General features: G+C 44.6%; 2 protein-coding genes across 2 annotated transcripts; one reads left to right on the top strand and one right to left on the bottom strand.

The window, feature by feature from the left end:
* Positions 1-2048: 2048 nt before the first annotated feature.
* psmb2 (proteasome 20S subunit beta 2) lies at positions 2049-14269 on the bottom strand. Its single transcript, XM_047384490.1, has 6 exons — positions 14054-14269; positions 11870-11992; positions 11693-11763; positions 3478-3640; positions 2483-2532; positions 2049-2241 (listed from the first exon to the last, which is right to left on the bottom strand). Exons 1-6 carry the CDS (start codon positions 14142-14144, stop codon positions 2140-2142), a joined length of 600 nt encoding a protein of 199 aa, XP_047240446.1. The 5' UTR covers positions 14145-14269; the 3' UTR covers positions 2049-2139.
* cdca5 (cell division cycle associated 5) lies at positions 14253-15721 on the top strand. Its single transcript, XM_047384489.1, has one exon. The coding sequence runs from the start codon at positions 14387-14389 to the stop codon at positions 15206-15208; it is 822 nt and encodes a 273-aa protein (XP_047240445.1). The 5' UTR covers positions 14253-14386; the 3' UTR covers positions 15209-15721.
* The last annotated feature ends 1584 nt before the right edge of the window (positions 15722-17305 follow it).

Below are 17305 nucleotides of genomic sequence, written 5' to 3'. Positions count from 1 at the left end.
CTTTCCGTCCTGCAACCATTAAGTAAGACCAGGGTACTCCTATCATTAAGGCAGAAGGTCACCCTGACCCAGAGGGAGTTCCATATTGTCCCAGTTGGGAACCAGAACCTCATGTTTAGAGCTGTCTGTGGACCAGTGTTGGACTGACAAATAAATTACTTGGATCCAGTATTACTTTGGATCATCTGGATGTTTGTTCCCTGCAGGCTTAGAGCTGCAGCTTGTTCCCGTTTCTTCACCTGAATCTCTGACCCAAAGATCCAGTTAGACAGACAGAAACCAGGATGCCAGCTCCAGGATGGAGGTTTTATCTCAGGTACGTTCTCAGAGCTGAGAAGCTGCACCTTCAGGGCCCCGTGGAGACGTCACACTGCTGTTCTTCATGACAGGTGACGTCACCTGAACGCCTCGGTTCTCCTCCACCCATCTGCTCCTCTTTCTCCCCTGCACACTTTATTTAACCAAGACGAGACTCTTTCAATCACTGCTTTCCAGGGAAAACACACACACACACACATCTCTCCTTTCTACCTGCCGCCTCACCCCACCCCCACCCGTTTCTGACACTCAGCAGGCCGCTCTCCGCCTCTCGGTGCCTGCAGGCAAACATATGCTGCTCTTCCCGTCAGATTCCACTGTGTTTAATGTTTATTAATCACCTGTCTGGAGCTCAGAGACGAGGCAAAGATGGAGATACACACAGCTTCAGCTGTATGTCGACCTGGTTTCAATGCTGGGAGCTCAGCGAGTTTGGATCCAGTTACTGAGACATTAAACTGAACCAGACAACAGGATGTTAGGGAGCTGCACCATAACAGTAAAACAGCCCTGCTTTAATCTGTCCGCTCTGTCTGCAGTCTCTGGTTGCTCGTCTCCATCCAGCTTCACACCGTGCTGTCTTCACTGCACCCCAGAACTTTTCAAGTTCAGAGTAATGGTCAGTTATAAAGACCGGTTGTGGTTATACAGCCTCACAAACGCTGGCCAGAACCACCACACAAACCCATTCAAAATTAATATATCTAAACATACAACTGGATCAGGAAACGTGCTGAGTTATGGAGAGGAACAGAATCATGTTTATGAAGTCTTCCTCCATAGGCTGTAATGGGATTCTGGTTTAAGCAGAGATAAACCCAGTCTAGCTTGGACCTCCATAGCTCAGTCATCCTTTCAGTCAGAACCATTATTCAAAGTTTAAATGGGTCACAGAGAGTTGGACTTTACCTAACCCAGTTATCATCTAGATCCATTTTCTAGTTTTCCCAGTTTAGGTGTGATGATTTTTTCTGATTATTCCAGATTGTTTAGCTTACAATGTGTTGATGGTTCTGACCCGATCAGATTTTCAGAACCTTTTGGATTTAAACCTTTCACAACCACAGTTTCATCTTTCATCCATTTGTCTCCTTCCAGCCAGTGTGTCTCCTACTGCATCTGGACCTGAAGGTTCTGTTTAACCTTTCAGATCTCCTATAGAACACACTGCAGATACAGAACCATTTACATGTGATGACACGCCAGAAGGTTCTGATGCTCTGGGTTTTACTGGTTTGTTTGTGTTTCTGTGCTGAACAGTTTAAAACCTTTGAGGACATGAAACAAAACCACCAATAAGGCCGTTTTACTCAATCATTCACACAGAACATTTAAACACCAAAACCTGTAAAGATCTCTCTGTAGAACATGATGGTACCACCGGTGTCCACTGAAATCTCTTCTATCTCACCTCTGTTGCAGAAACAGGAATTAAAAGCTTTTCTAGCGGTAAAATTATTATATTTGATCAAATGCTCATCAACATTCCTGCTGATGGGTTTAAAACCTCTGCACGGCTGTAGAACCAATCTGGTGCACTGAATCAGAACCGGTTGAAATGCAAACGTGCACTCCTGTTTCCTGACACGTGCGCAGGCAGCAGCGAGGGTACATTACCCACACAGCTCTGCAGCAGCAGAGCCAGGAGGCTGTTCTGTTTCTCTGAGCTGATGAGTCGACCTCAGAAACAGGAAGCACCACAGGGAAGAAGAGCAAGAAGAACTCGTGTCTCTACTGGGGGTGATTTTTTATTGGAACAGAAACAGAACAAAGGTCATCGGTACAAAAACTGGAGAGGGAGGGCTGGTTGTGGGGGAGCGGTCACTTGGTACCGAGGGTGATCTTCTGCAAGTCATGGACGCCGTCCTTGTCGATCAGACGGACGTTAAAGGAGGGCAGGTTCAGAATGAAGCGTCGGTTCAGCTGCGGGAAGAGCAAGTAGAAGGACATCAGAGAAATACAGAACATCCTGCTGACCTTCAGAGGAGCACGCTTATTTAAGCTCGCCAACATTTTATTAAAGGTCCTAGAGCTAAGAGCAACTGGTACCTCTGGTCCAAACGACTTTTCTAAAGCGCCAGAACATATTTATACAGTGAAGGCAACATTTAAAAGGCTGGCTGTGAATCAGGCTCAAAGAGAGGAAGGAGAGGAGAAGAGTCACCTCTTCGATGCACTTCTTCAGCAGGTCCATGGCTTCGTCTCGGGTCAGATCTGCAACAGAACAGAACTTTCTTTAACCCCACAGTAAACAGACAGAGTGCGTGGACAGAACCAGAACCCACTATATGCTGCAGTTCTCAGCTGATTACTCTACTGGGTCTGAACCACTCAGTACAGAACTCAGAGAATTGTACACAAAGCTGGACTTTCAGTCAGGTTTCTGGAACCCTCGTGATTAAGCCAAATGAAAAGTTGACTAAAAATAAAAGAAATATGTGGAGAATGTGAGTTCTTTCCATCAGAACATGGCTACAGAACCTTTAAATAACATGTTAAGTGAGTCCAAGGTGACATAAAACCAACCTGTGACCACATCATTATTTAATGGAACAAGTTCAGAGTTCAGCTGGAATAGTGAGGTCCAGACATCTTTGAGATGGTTCCTCCACCTGGTTACGCAGGTCAGCTGCAGCATTTCCTCAGGGAGATGAGAAGAAATGAAAACCTTCTTTCCAATTAACCAAACATCTAAGCTGCACCGTGACCTGGACCTTCTGAAAGTGTTTGAGAACATTAAAGCTCTCCCTGCTGTGCTGCTGTTTCCAGGTTTCCAGTTTGAAACTGGTCTGAGACCAGCAGCAGGAGATGCAGCTTAATGAGTGAAGTTGGTTCTGTGGTCTATACGTTCGAAAATAAGACGTTTCTGTTGTTCTGAACAGTGTTTGTGTTCCACCAAGCCTTCATTTACATGGAAAGATGTGACGCTCCACTCTGACTGATTTTCTGAAGGTTCAACGGCAGCTGTTGGAACACCAGTAATGTTACTGGTCTCCAGCTGGTTTTCCCCTCCCTAACAGCTGGGTTTGGAGTTGGAGGCTGGAACAAACCCTCCTCCTCAGGTTAGGGAGGAACCTCATCCAGTGGTGCTAGGGATGATCAGAGTGTGACTGATTCCCGTCTCGGAGCGGGATGATAAACAAGTCACTTTGGTCTCACCTGGTCTGTAGTATCTGTCCATGATGGACAGAGTGAGGAAGGCTCCGTATCCATGGGCGGCGAAGGGGGCCTTGGCCAGGGAGGCCATGTAGTCCATGTAGAAGAGGCCGGGACCGTCGGATTCGTCGTAGCCTGCCAGCAGCAGGTTGACGTGGTATGGAGTCTGCAGAAGAATGAAGAGAAGGATTAATGTTCTGGCTGTGGTCTGAGTGGGCTCTACAAGCAGCAGCTGTGGACTATAGCCATCTGCAGCAGGGGTTCTGTAACTTTCAACAGGTCCAATTCGCTTAAATATCTGCAGTGATCCACAGATCTGAATCCAGGTCAGACATCAGGTTGTGGTCTGATTGGGTTGTCTAACTCCAATCATCTGCTGAGTTCAAACATCTGATCTCCTAGGAATATATAGTTTCCCTCTCCTTCACATATGAATCCACAGGAAGTTCTGAGGCCCTGGGTTGTTTGTCTTACTGGTGCCTTATTGGCTAAATTCCCAGTAAACAGTAACTTCTCTCCCATTAGAGCTGCAGTTATTCCATTGGAGCGTCAGGTCCGACTGGACCTCCAACTGGTTCACACCATCAACACATCTCAGTGCATGAAAAGTACAATCCATGTCCTCTCATTCCCTACAAGCGGCTCACACCTCGGATCCTGGAAGAATGAGGAGGCGAACGGGAGCTCAGGGGGAGGATGGAGGGTGAGGAGAGGTGGGAGAGGTCACAGGACTAAGTGTTCGGGGGGGGGGTCAGGGTGTCGCTGGCAGTGTGACATCTGCTGGGAGTCAGCACCCCTGTTGCTCCCTCCATCACACCCTCCCTCCTCCTCCTCCTCCTCCTCCTCTCTGTGCTGCCATCACCCTGAGCCCTGGAGAAACGCCAGCGCTCATTAAAAACTTCTGAAGTTGTCTCCCCCTCCTCACTCCCCCCTTTCTCTTTTTAAATTACATCTTTCACGCTCCCAGCCTCTCCACCCTCCTCTTCCTCCAACTTTCTACCCTCATCATCACGACTCCTTCTTTAAAAGCTCCTTCCCTCCAAAGAAGGAGCGTTTTCTTTGGTTTCCAAACAACCGGTGGCCTAAATTGTTCAGATTGGGGGAGGCCGGGAAACAGACTAAAAAACAACGACAGGACAGAACTTTGCATTCAGAACCGCTCAGAACACCAGGTGAGCGAAGAAGGACCCACCTGGCCCCTCAGCTCTCTGCAGACCTTTAGAGAAGTGTGGCACGAGGGTGATGTGAACGCTGGGCTCCCTGTGGGGCGTGCTCTTTGAGTGTGTGTGTGAACAAACACACAGATTCTCCTGTGTGTGTTTCACAGCGGCTGTGAATATCTTAATGTGTGTGCTGTAACTCCTCTGTGAGCCGGCGAACGCCCCGATGGCACCACCGCCCCCCCAGCTGACAGCTGTCTCACTGGTTACACTAACAACAACACCCACTTGGCAGCAGAATAAGCCGCAGCGGCAGAACCAGCTCAGAGGGAACCAGCACCTTGTTAACCTGCCACCTGCACCAACAAACAATACATGTTACCTCCACCCACCCCCAGCAGCTCACAGCCAAGAGGTGAAACAAAAGCTTCACCTGTACACACTTGCAGAGTGTGAGGCTGCTGGCCCCGTGCAGCCAATCGGATTCGACTACCTGCATCAAGCTACAGAGAAGGTCTGCTTCCCAACCATTGATCAGGTGGAACCTTCATGTGTCAGAAGAATGACTCTGAAGGACAGCGGCTGAACAGCTTGAGTCAGAAGGTCCTTCCTATGTCTCCAGTTCAGGTTCTGAAGACCAGCAACAGCTGGGTTAGAGGGTGTTTCCAGAATCTGAACCGGTCATCCCCCTACAGCAAATGATGTGCAACAATAAAGCCCTCATAGCTCAGAGCGACCCATTGGACTGTAACAGAAGTTACAGTGTCCGCCATTTTGTACGTGTTCTGGTTCTGTCCGACTGACGCCGCCCCTTCAGACAGTTCACGTCAACCTCAGAAATGCATCTGAGCACAGTCTGGATCCACTTCACATCTTTTAGACCTTCTCCTAGCGGTCCGGCAGTTTAAAGCAACAACCCGGAGAATCCCAGATGTTGGGAACGCGTCTGTCCCAGCGGGTTCCTCTGAGGTCTGATGGTTCCAACATCTGCTTCTCTGCTGATGAACGACCCACCAGGGCTGCTCCATATCAGTAAAACACGGAGTTACTGCTGCTGAATACAACCACAGAGGTTTTGATTAATCTTCATCACCACGTCCCCAAGCCTCTCCATCAGGAACGGGCGACTATCAAACAGTTTCTCCTGACCTTCATGTCGTTTTAAGAATTTAAAGCTCCTGAGAAAACAACAAACATTATAATGTTTGCAAAACTACAATTAGTGCTGGGATTGTTACTTTGACCTTCGTTCACTGCTGCCTCTATGACGGCAGCATAAATATCAATATCTTTACAAATATCATTAAATACAATCTATTGTGTTCAGTTAATGGTTAAAGTGTTTAATGCAGCTGATGTCCTGAAGAAGCCCAGTAATCATCTGTATGTCTGTCTGCTGTGACCTGCAAGTCTCCGGCAAAATTTAAATACTTTTTATCATCATTATTGCAACAGATTCTACGAGATATCCTGATAAACCTAGGTCCAGATCACCATCCCTGCTCTCCTTGAGCCCGAACATCTCACCTTCCACAAACATGCAGCAGGTGTGGGCATCAAGAGCGGTTAGGGTCCATCCTAACTGCCCTGAAATATTAAAAGCCCACCAGATATCACATCCAAGCGGTTCTTTAGGATTTAATCTACTGTGCAGCTCACTGAGCTTGGGCCAGAATGAGATTCTGTCTGAGCCAACAGTTGATCTTCATGCCTGCATTTTGGATCAGCTGCCATTAAACGGTGTTTCTGAGCAGATCTGGTGACCACTGGGCAGAGCTAACCCTTATTAACCAGGGAGGAGAGTAATTATGTTTCAGTGGAACCTTTAGGTGTTCACAGCACCAGTTGGGACTCAGATCATAGTCCCAGAAATCCTCCACCTCGAGCTGAACCGCTCATCCTCCACGTTCCCCCCACCCCGCCCCAAGCCATGTTCTCTTTATTGGCATTTCTCCTCAATCTGCTGAATTAATTGTTCATCTGTGCAGGAGCCGGGGAGCTGCTCGCAATATGGCACTACTAATTATTTGTGCCCATTGTGGGCCGGTGCTAGCAAATATTTCACCAACCTGAACGGGCCGGCGGTGGATCAGCAGTACAGAGCGTGACTGTTGCTGTAGCTGCCTGGAAGACTGAAAATCTCAAAATCTGATTCTTGAGAAATACAAAACACAAACTGGGGACAGAAAAATGTTTCCTGCATCAGGTCATCATGGTCCAACACCTTCCACTCTGCTCCACCTGTCCAGTCTGAGGCTCTGGTTCTGCTTTAACACAGAACCACGAAGCAGAGACCCGAATCAAAGCAGGGCAGATATCTGCACTTGTTTTGCTCCGTGGAGAGCTTCCTGTGCCTCACTGCTGAGGCCCTGAGGTGATTCCTGCTGCTCTAACTCTCCGTCTCGTTGGTGCAGAGAGCGAGCGCTGCACCCCAGAGGTTAGCAGTGTTGTTTTTGTGGACAGCAGGCTGGTTTGTGGACAAGGCTCCTTCACTCTGCACCGACTTCAGATAACTACGCCTCCCAGGGGCCTGGAGCCTCCGGGGGGAGGGGGGTGGGGGTGTCAGACTCATCTGTAATTTGTCCTGCAGGAATAAAGCCAGGAGCATTAGCAACAAATCGCTGATGGATTCATGAGCCTGTGCTGTTTAACTCACAGCTCAGACGCACGGAGGAGGAAGAATCATTGTTAATAAATGATATAAGGTCTTTATTCATCTTTTGAAGCATGATTTACATCCTAGTTAAATGTAAATATGTTTTAGTTTAGGTTCACTGAAATATTTGTCCTGCACAGACAGTAACAAGCAGCTAAAGTTCAATAAATGTTTCAGAGAAAACGGTGAGTTCATTAAATCATCATAGAGTTGATTCAAACTGAATATGTTGTATTTAATCACAGATTTCCATGAATAAGTGCACATGGTCTGAATTCTAATATTCACCATTATTTCAGACTTTCACAGGATTGTTTCAGCTTTTCCAGACCTAGAAGCAGATTTGTTCTTTCCACAGCAGCCTCCTGTCACTTTCAGAAGTTAGGATTCATTTTAGACCCATAGAGCTTTCCAAAGGAATCTTCTCTCAGGAAAATGATTCAAACAGAGCAGATAATGCTCTTAAAAAACACATATCTGATCTTTATTCTAATAACGTCCGTCACGTTTAAAAGGAAGCTGCTCATTTTTCTAAGTTCTGCTTTTTTAGTCATTATGAATTTAGTGTTTTTTGTTCATATTCCTCTCAGGCAAAATTATTATTACAGAAAGTAATCAGCAGCTAAAGTCATTAAACCTGATATGAAATGAATGTCTTTAATTAAACCAAATAATTGTTAACTTGAACAAAATTAGCCCAATGTGTTCTAGTTAAAATAGTTTTAGTCTTATTTCACCCTGAAATGGTCGAGAGACATTAGTGTTTCTACAGACTCTAAAACCTGTTTATACAAGCCGATAATTAGCGAGCGTCCGAGGTCAGAGTGTGAGGATAGCTGCAGGAAGGTGTGGGATGAAGTGGAGAAACGACTTCTGCCTCAGTTTCTGTTCACTCCTGAGAACGCAGCATCGTAACAAGCAGATTCATCACCGTGAGGCACAGGAGCATGAATATCAATGATATCCTGCACAACATGCTCAGCCTTGACTGAACAAACTGATCCTGATCTTACAGGTCCCTCCGAGTCTACTGTGTGAGTGTCGACTCCCACTTACACCGTGTGTGTGTGTGTGTGTGTGTGTGTGTGTGTGTGTGTGTGTGTGAGCTGTTGTCTGCCGGCTTCCCCTGGGACCTCCTCCTCCTCACCATCCAACCCCTCCTCCATGTGTCCCACATTCCCTCCTCTGCCTCACTAATTGTTTTTTGTAATTATTTTCACCCTCTGCTATTGTGACAGGCATCGGCTGCACTACTCTTAACAAATTAGTGGAACAGAAACGACTCGGAGCGAGACAGGCGCCTGAACTAGTGAGTAAAACCCAACAACATGCGGCCGCGCACACAGACATCTAAGTCCAGCTTCATCACTGAAATGCTCGCTAACCAGCTTGCAGAAAGCATCCCTCAGCTGGGACACGTTGCTGCAGAACTCACTTCTTGCAAACAGTTGGGACTACGTGATAAATGAAATAATTAGCAAATCATTTGCACCCCATATTTAGCTGAAGACTGTGCAGAAACAACTTGTTCTAAGCGACAAACTGTTGGCTTGTTAGAATCAAAGCTTTTTGGGTTCCTGCAACACTTTTCTTTAAGAGGAACTTGTGAAATGATCCCGTCTGCTTGCAGAAACTCCTCTGAACTCTGAGACCAAACAGATAAAAAGGTTCCTGGATTTCTGCTTTAAATTCAGTCTGAGGATGCTCCAAATGACCCCATGCTAAATCAACACGCAGCTCTTCCTGTTAAATGGTTTGATGGGGTTGTGTTCTGATGGGCCGGAGCACGGAACAGTTTTCTGTTTACCTCAGTACAGAGAAGGTTCTGAATGCTGTGTGTGTCCAAGTTTAAAATTCTGCTCTGAATGCGTGGATGAACTGTGTTCTCCATGTTTCTGAGCTCATGATGGGATTTGGAAACACATCCATGGTTGTTTCTAATGCAGAGCGGCCTGAGGGCCAGAGCATCTCCAACATTCAACCCTCGTCTCAGTTCTGTCCCCCGAGTTCCTCTGAATCTGCTTCAGCTCATGAAACGTTTGGATTCTTTGCTTTTCTATATTTAGAAGTAAGATTGAAATGTTGAATTTAAGCTGTTGTTTTAAACTTGTTTTTTACAGCTAGATGAAGCTCCAGAGAATGAAAAGCCAAAATTCAGTGTCTCACATAATCAGAACAACAATTAAGAAATAAAGCGTTTTTAATATATAAATGTTGTGCAACGGTCATATTATAGCCGACACAATCATAGAGAAGACTGCTGAGTGGACAGAAGTCCAGAAGACAGTCACTGACACCCTTGAGGGAAAGCCACAAAAGGTCATTCCTGAGAAGCTGGATGCTCACAGAGTGCTGTATCCAAGCATATTCATAGAAAATTAAGTGGAAGGAAGCGTGCACCAGCAACAAGGATAACTGCAGCCTTGAGAGGATTGTCCAGCAGAATCCATTCAAGAGTTTGGGGGAGCTTCAAGAGTTAGCGCTACGAAGACGGGTCCTACACATGGCCTATAAGCATCTTACCTGGGCTGAGGAGAATCAGAACTGGACTGTTGCTCAGTGGTCCAAAGTCCTCTTTTCAGATGACAGTAAAGTTTGCAATTAATTTGGAATTTTTCATTAGGTCCCAGGGTCTGGAGGAAGAGTGCAGAGGCACAAAGTCCATGTTGCTTGACATTTAGTGTAAAGGTCCCACAGTCAGTGATGAGATGCTGATTTCATTTTCCAGCAGAACTTGGTATTGGCCCACATTGCTAAAGGTACCAAGAGCCGGTCCAAAGACCATGATGGTACTGTGCTTGACTGGTCTGCAAACTGGTCTGACTAGAACCCCATAGAGAATCTATGGAGTTCTGTCAAGAAGAAGACGAGAGACACCGGAACCAACAATGCAGATGACCTGAAGGCTGCTAACAAAGCAACCTGGGTTTCCTGAACATCTCAGCAGAACCACAGGCTGATCTCCTCCATGCCATGTCGCATTGATGCAGTAATTCATACAAAAAGAGCCCCAACCATGTATTGAGTTTATAGAAATGAACTTAATGTTCAGAAGCCTGACATTTCTATTTAAAATCTCCCTTTTATTGATCTGATGTAATATTCTGATGTTCTGAGACTCTGAATTCTGGGTTTTCATTCTCTGTAAGCCAGAATCATCAAAATTACAAGAAATAATGGCTTGAAATATTTCACTCTGTGTGAAGTTTCTGCACCTCTACCATCAGTTGTTTCGACCTTTCTGAGCACGAAACACCAGATTTCTCCAGCAGCATGGCTAAGAACGCAGGTGAAGGAGTTTCCTGTGCACAATCTCAAACCCATAAACCCTTCTCCTCCTCCAGCAGATCTGACACCAACAGGAGCTTCTTGCAGTGTTTACCGGCAAAGTGAGAGCATGGACTGGTTCGTACAGCTGCATGCAGTAGTCTATGAGCCTGGTGCCGGGACAAGATGTCCAAAGCAGCAGCGGCACATAAAGATATGTGATGACTTAATAACATCCTGAAGACCTCACAAAGACCACACAGGTTCTAGCTGGTGTTTCATACCACAGTGTGATCTCCTGACTGACTTGTTGACAGATCACCGTTTTCTGATACTGCTTAAATTCAACCAGTGTGAGAGACTTTGAGTCATTACTTGCTTCTTACACTCTGAAAATATGTTGTTGGGATTTAATGCAGTTAAGTTTGTGACATATGCGAAAAAAGTGCTTTACTTCTACATTTTCAGATCACGAGACTTTAAATTTACTCCTAAACATTTTAAACATCGGCCCCTGTTAATGCACACTAAATCCTGATGGGTTGGGATTAGGAGAACCAACCAGGTTAGTTTGAGGTCTAATGCAGAAGTTGTTTTATAGAACTGCAGGGTAGAAGGTGGAGAATGTTTTCATCCTCTCTTTGAGTTAATATGACCTGTTTTAGAACAGGGGAATCAAGCAGACAAGTATGGCAGCTGTTGCTTTAACATCTGAATTAGTTTATGATTTTAATATTTGTCCCCTGAAGCAAAATGAGACATCAGGTCCTGGTGGAGGGATGTAATTAATTCAGACCAAAAACCTTTAATATTTATAAGGAGAAATTTGCTTATTTCTGTTGAATGTGCATGGCTTTACATTTACAGAATAGTCCCTAAAGATATGAAAAATAAGATCAACACAGGAGCTGTATTTATGACTGCCAGAAGGTTCCCTCCTAATGTTTATAAAAGCAGAGGTGATGAATAAGTTCAAGTTCATTCACTCTAACTTTCCAAATGTCTTGCCTCTATGGATGAGGTTTCATCACCAAATTATGAATCAGTAATACCTGTTCAGTCCATCTTTAGTAAATGTGAAAATGTAAAAATGACATCTTTATGTTTTATACAGTGTGTATGATGGACTATTTACCCTGCTCCGTAGATAGTCTGCAAGGTTCTTCCGTGTGAAGTTAGCTGCTGCTGACGGACTCAGTTCATAACCTAGAAATCAGAGGTAAAAAGATCTTAAATAACAGCAGGATGCTGTGATAAGATGAGAACAAGGAAACCTATAAGGATCACCAGAGTCACATCATCAACAACATACCGTTCCTCATTTTGTAGAGCTGAACGTTCTTCTGGATGTACTCGGCAAACTGCACCGTGTCTCCTGCCTCTCCCACGCACAGCAGAAGAATCTTCTCACTCAGCTTGAACATCTTGTCGTAGTCTGAAGCAGAAAACAGTGCACCCAGTTGGGCTCAGTTTAATCAATTATAAGATTTTTATACGCATGGACTGGGTGTGTAACTTATCAGAGAATACCAAGGTTTAAAAAGTTGGAAAACCAATCAAATTGTCTGTCATTTCTACAGTTAAAAGTAATATTGATGAGGTGCCAGAGGACGTGCTGGCGTTTTGTGTAGCTGTGTGGAGTACAGAGTAACACAGCACCCCCCGCCCCCCCGATGAATAAAACACAGTCCTGGCTTGACACTGAATGAACACCTCCCATCGCTCTTAAAGTAATCTGAAAACTACAGCTGGATGTCTGTTAAGCAGCTGACTGCAGGCTCTACCAGAGCAGATAACCTGACTAAACTGCCAACTTCTTATATTTGTTTACTAAAGAGCACAACAACAAGAAAGGAGACTATTCTGTGTAAAAACCACATTACCTAAAAGCTATCATAAAATTTTATTTTAAAACCTGAAGCTGTTGATTTTTCAGTGTTGGAATCTCACGACTCTTTCCTAACATTTAATCTCCAAAGCAGCTCACACAGGTTGGTATATTTCATCTGGATATTCTAGCTTGTTGTTGAAGTTTATGAGCTTCTTATAGGTGATCTCAATAAAAGTCAAAACAGGGGCAATGCAAGGCAAATTTAAGCAAACAAAACATTAGGATATGATAAGTGTTTGCTTTTTAAGTTCAGGTTCTGAGGACAAACAGCAAAGTGGTCTCAGATGACCTGATGGGTCTACATGATGTCAAACTCCAGTACTCGAGGTCCGGTGTCCTGTTTTAAACGACTCCCGGCTTCAACACACCCAAATCAAATGGCTGCAGGGGCCTATAATGAAATATTGTGCCGTTTGCCGTTACTGGAAATGTTTTTATTGTCATAAGAATTCAGATTTATTGTGACAACAATAAACTAAACATGAACTCCAAAAACTAAAATCAGTGGTGGGATTGTTACCTTTACTACGTTCACTGCTGGATCCATGAGAGGAGCAATAAATATTAACATCAGAGCAGTATTTGTGTTTGTGGGACTGACTACAGTGATTTGCAGTCACAACCATGCAACCTATTGCTAAAATGAATGCAAATGATTCCTTTTATTATCAGAATAAATACCACACTATACTGTGATAAATTTGAAGTACATAATACAGTTCCCTGATGAAGACCCAGTTGTTTGGTTCAGGTGTGTTGGGCCAGGGGGACATCATAGATCATGTAGGGCATTAGGACTGAATTTGGAGATGACTGGTATTAATATTACTGTTTGTCCTGTTGCTGGTACTGCTGTTGTTTCTGGGGGGTTTTTATTCAACTGACCAATACTTTCTAAAACTTGAGTTTTAGGAACAATTGACAATTGTATTAAATTGTAGCAAAGTATTCTTACTTTGACTATTTTCCCTACAGTTCAACTTGATGATCATAGTAATTTTGCCCACTGAAAGCTGTAGGATGTGTGGGGTATTGGCTTTAAACCGATTATTACTGGGTATTATTTTATGAGGAGTGAATCAGGTGGTCTGACTGATAGAGTGATAATCTGGGACAGTTTTGGGTTTCTTTCGAGAAGCAACTCTATTCTTTTCTACAAAAAAAGAAAACAGATCTTGTTGCTGACAGGATCTGAGGGAACCAGCCATGACTTTCACTTTCACAGCCTGTTCAACTCGAAGCTAGCTCTGTTCGTGGTAGAACTGGCAGGAGAGGTCGGGGTATATAAATATATAACAGGAAATTGGCTTAAAATAGGATGGAAGCCCATTAGAAATCAGGAAAGTTGTGGGATAAAACTAAAGACCAAACACTTTAGCAAAATCCCAACAAATCTGATGTTAGCAACGACATTAGCTCAACTTGTCCCCAGTTTCATTCCAGTTAACGTCACAAAAGCACTATAATACGTCATACAACAAGGATAAAACCTTAAAATTTGACTCAAATTATTATAAAAGCATTATATTGTAAACAATGACCCTAAAACCTAAATCCACCGGCAGAGCCAATGTTAAGCTAAGCTAAGCTAAGGAGGTAACATACCGTGTTTCATCTGAATGATGCTGCTGGCAGCAACATTATCAGCAGCGACGAGCACATAATCCGGCCCCTGAATCCCGATTAAATATTCCATGTTGTCCAAAAAGCAAAATGTGGATTATTGTGGGGAAACGGAGACGTCGAAACCGCGTTGGAGCTTCACCTGTTCGGATTACACAGCAAAAGTTGGAGCATACCCGTCGCAGGCTGAACACGTCATCACGCAGTGACCACGACGAAGGGCGGGTAAATTTAAACAAAGTGCTGTTGTGTTTGTTTCACCGAGTGGAGATCTGACCGTAATAGAACCCAAATTACACCGGGACAGGCCGCAGGATGAGCGAAGGGATCCCCCACGCCGTGATGGCGGAGGCGAACCACCTCCAAGCCTCGCAGCCGAGACGATCTGCTCGGTTTGGTTCTCCAGGAGCTCTGCGGGAAAGCGAGACCAAGATGGCGCTGGGAGTAAAACGGTCCATCACTGTGAGGAAGATCGCCCCCAGGAAAACCGTAGCTATATCTGAAAACAACAAGGAAAACACTCCGAGGAGATCCCAACAGCTTCGGGAGAAAGGGCGATCCCAACACATCCCGGAGCCAACGGTCTCAACCCCGGACCGCCGGACACCCACCATCTCTTCAGCCAGGAAGAAGAAGCAGCGGCAGCCAGCCGTACCTTCACCCGTCCTCCACACCTCCTCTGCCGCTAAGAAGACGCAACAGACCTCCGTACCTTCACCCATCCTCGCCTCCTCTCCCCCGACCTCCTCTCAGCCCACAGATGAAGAAGGCTCGATCTGGATCCAGAAGGTTCGCCGCTCCTACAGCAGGCTTAGCGACAGCTCGCCCCGCAGCCCCAGAAACAGAGAGACTTTGTTCGGCTTCGAGAAGCTAAACACCCCGGAGGTGATCCGTAGTCGGGTCGAGGATTCTAGGACCACTCTAGAGGTTTCTGGGTCATTCGTGTCTATGTTGGAGGCCGATGAACGCTGTCCCGAACCGGACCTGAACATCCCCGGCGTGGCGGTGGTGAAGGAGAAGAAGAGGAGGAGGAGGAGGAAGGTTCAGCAGATCGACACCGAGGATCTGGAGGTTCTGGCGGCCCAGATGAACGCAGAGTTCCGGGAGGCAGAGGAGTTCGCGCTGGTGGTGGAATGAAGAGTGACCATAAAAGGGACAGATTCAGAACATCTGGGTTTATCTGAGTCTGTGGGAGGGTGACACTTCAGGCTCTGTTAAATGTGCCTCTGTTATTTGTTTAAATATAGTTTATAGTTTGAAGAATCTGATTGTTTGATTTGATTTTCCTTTTTTTCTGTGCAGTGTTACTGAAAAACTGTTTTTCTTACTGAATGGACCGAACTGCAGCTTTGGGTTCTGTTTTAAATCAATTGAATCCATTCTCTGAGTTCTGTCTAAATCAGCTGGAACCGGATCATGACCCCATCGTTTAAGAGTTCCTGGAATGTTTTGTTAGGAGGTTCTTATGGAACCTAGATGGGGTTCTGGTTTTCCTTCAGAATATTAGGATTATGATGTTGGAAAAACTGTTTATTCAAAAGACTTCAGAAAGACTCTTTTTTTTTTTTTCCTGCATACTGTTCTTGGACTCTTATCTGGCTTTGCTTTCTGACATGTTTGAATAAATCCCGAATGAAGAAAATCAGAAGATGTTTGAAGGCATAACAGTCATTTCTTCTCTACAGATCATTTTAAATTTTTTATTTCAGTTCAGTTTTATCTCTTTAATTCCAGTTTACAACTAAACTTACCTTGCGTTGCTTAAAATAACTATTCCACCTAAAATCCAATCACATAAAATCCCATTTAATTCATTCCAGTCAGAAGCAGCTGATGATGAAATGCCAGCTATAGTAAAAAGTGGTCATTATGTCCTCCAGCAGCATAACTATAGAGATAGTTCAGGATAACCTAAGCCACTCTAACTATAAGCTTTATCAAAAAGGAAAGTTTTAAACCTAACCTTAAAAGTAGACAGGGTGTCTGCCTCACGGACTAAAACTGGGAGCTGGTTCCACAGGAGAGGAGCCTGATAACTAAAGGATCTGCCTCCCATTCTACTTCTAGAGACTCTAGGAACCACCAGTAAACCTGCAGTCAGAGAGGGAAGTGCTCTGTTAGGAACATATGGAACAATCAGATCTCTGATGTATGATGGAGCTAGATCATTAAGGGCTTTATATGTGAGGAGGAGAATTTTAAATTATATTCTGGATTTAACAGGGAGCCAATGAAGGGAAGCTAAAATAGGAGAAATATGATCTCTCTTTTTAATTTTCATCAGAACTCTTGCTGCAGCATTTTGGATCAGCTGAAGGCTTTTAACTGCATTTTGTGGACATCCTGATAGTAAAAAATTACAATAGTCCAGCCTTGAAGTAACAAATACATGGACTAGTTTTTCAACGTCATTCCTGGACAGGGTGTGTCTGATTCTGGCAATATTGTAAAAGAATGTTGTCATTAATGGTGTAATTATTTAGTAGAAGTTGTTCATAACTAGCAACGACCTTCACAGGAGGATGCAGGATGTTCTAAAGCTGCAGCTGAAGATTTGTGGGATGCTGAGTAAAACAACCTAAGACCAGAGGATGCTGATCACACAGCAGGGGTCTCTGCTGTAACTCAGTGACTGAATGGACAAACTGTTCATTTAATGAACGTAGGGACATTTCCCCCCAGAAAGGTGTGCTGCATTCGGCACTAACATGGAAAGATGCTGTCAGCGATCATGCGCATCCCAATAACTGCTGCTGATCCTGAATGAGGTTCCTGCTGAGACTGGAAACACGCGGAAGTTGCTTTAGTGTTTTCCAGCCCTGGGTAGTTATGAGTAGGGAAAAGATTCCTGTTTTTAAAAAGATGCAAATGTAAAATTTTTGAAATAATCGTGCTGATTATTTATGAAACATGGACACAGAGACCTTAGATTAAAGGTCCTGGAGCCCTGGAGAGCTTCTAGATGCAGCCCTGCTCCAACACATCAGAATCAAAAGGCACAAGACATTCATCTGGTTCAGGCTTGTTGGAGAAGCTAAAAGGAGCAGGATGGTATCTCTGCAGGACTGGACTTGGAGACCCCTGCCTTAGATCTTCCCAGAGTGCCACAGAGGGAAGATGTTAACGTCCCTGAAAGTTTCACTGTTGGATCGTTGGTGGATTCCACTGAAATCATAAACAAACACAAAAATGAAGCTTTAGATATTTGGATTCAGAGAAGAGTGAAATGGATAA

Source organism: Girardinichthys multiradiatus, chromosome 13 (genome assembly GCF_021462225.1).
Source record: "Girardinichthys multiradiatus isolate DD_20200921_A chromosome 13, DD_fGirMul_XY1, whole genome shotgun sequence".
In the NCBI taxonomy this organism is placed as follows: Eukaryota; Metazoa; Chordata; class Actinopteri; order Cyprinodontiformes; family Goodeidae; genus Girardinichthys; species Girardinichthys multiradiatus.
Note: the sequence above shows the minus strand (reverse complement) of the source record. Positions and strands in the feature narration are given on the sequence as shown.

What these genes read in the sequence shown, in the direction of transcription:
- psmb2 (XM_047384490.1), bottom strand. Translation starts at nt 14,144, where the DNA reads ATGGAATATTTAATCGGGATTCAGGGGCCGGATTATGTGCTCGTCGCT. An exon ending in GGACAGATACTACAGACCAG is followed by an intron (nt 2,533 to 3,477) that starts GTGAGACCAAAG and finishes GTTCTGTTGCAG; the next exon opens with ATCTGACCCGAGACGAAGCC. An exon ending in TGAAGAAGTGCATCGAAGAG is followed by an intron (nt 2,242 to 2,482) that starts GTGACTCTTCTC and finishes CTCTTCCCGCAG; the next exon opens with CTGAACCGACGCTTCATTCT.
- cdca5 (XM_047384489.1), top strand. Translation starts at nt 14,387, where the DNA reads ATGAGCGAAGGGATCCCCCACGCCGTGATGGCGGAGGCGAACCACCTC.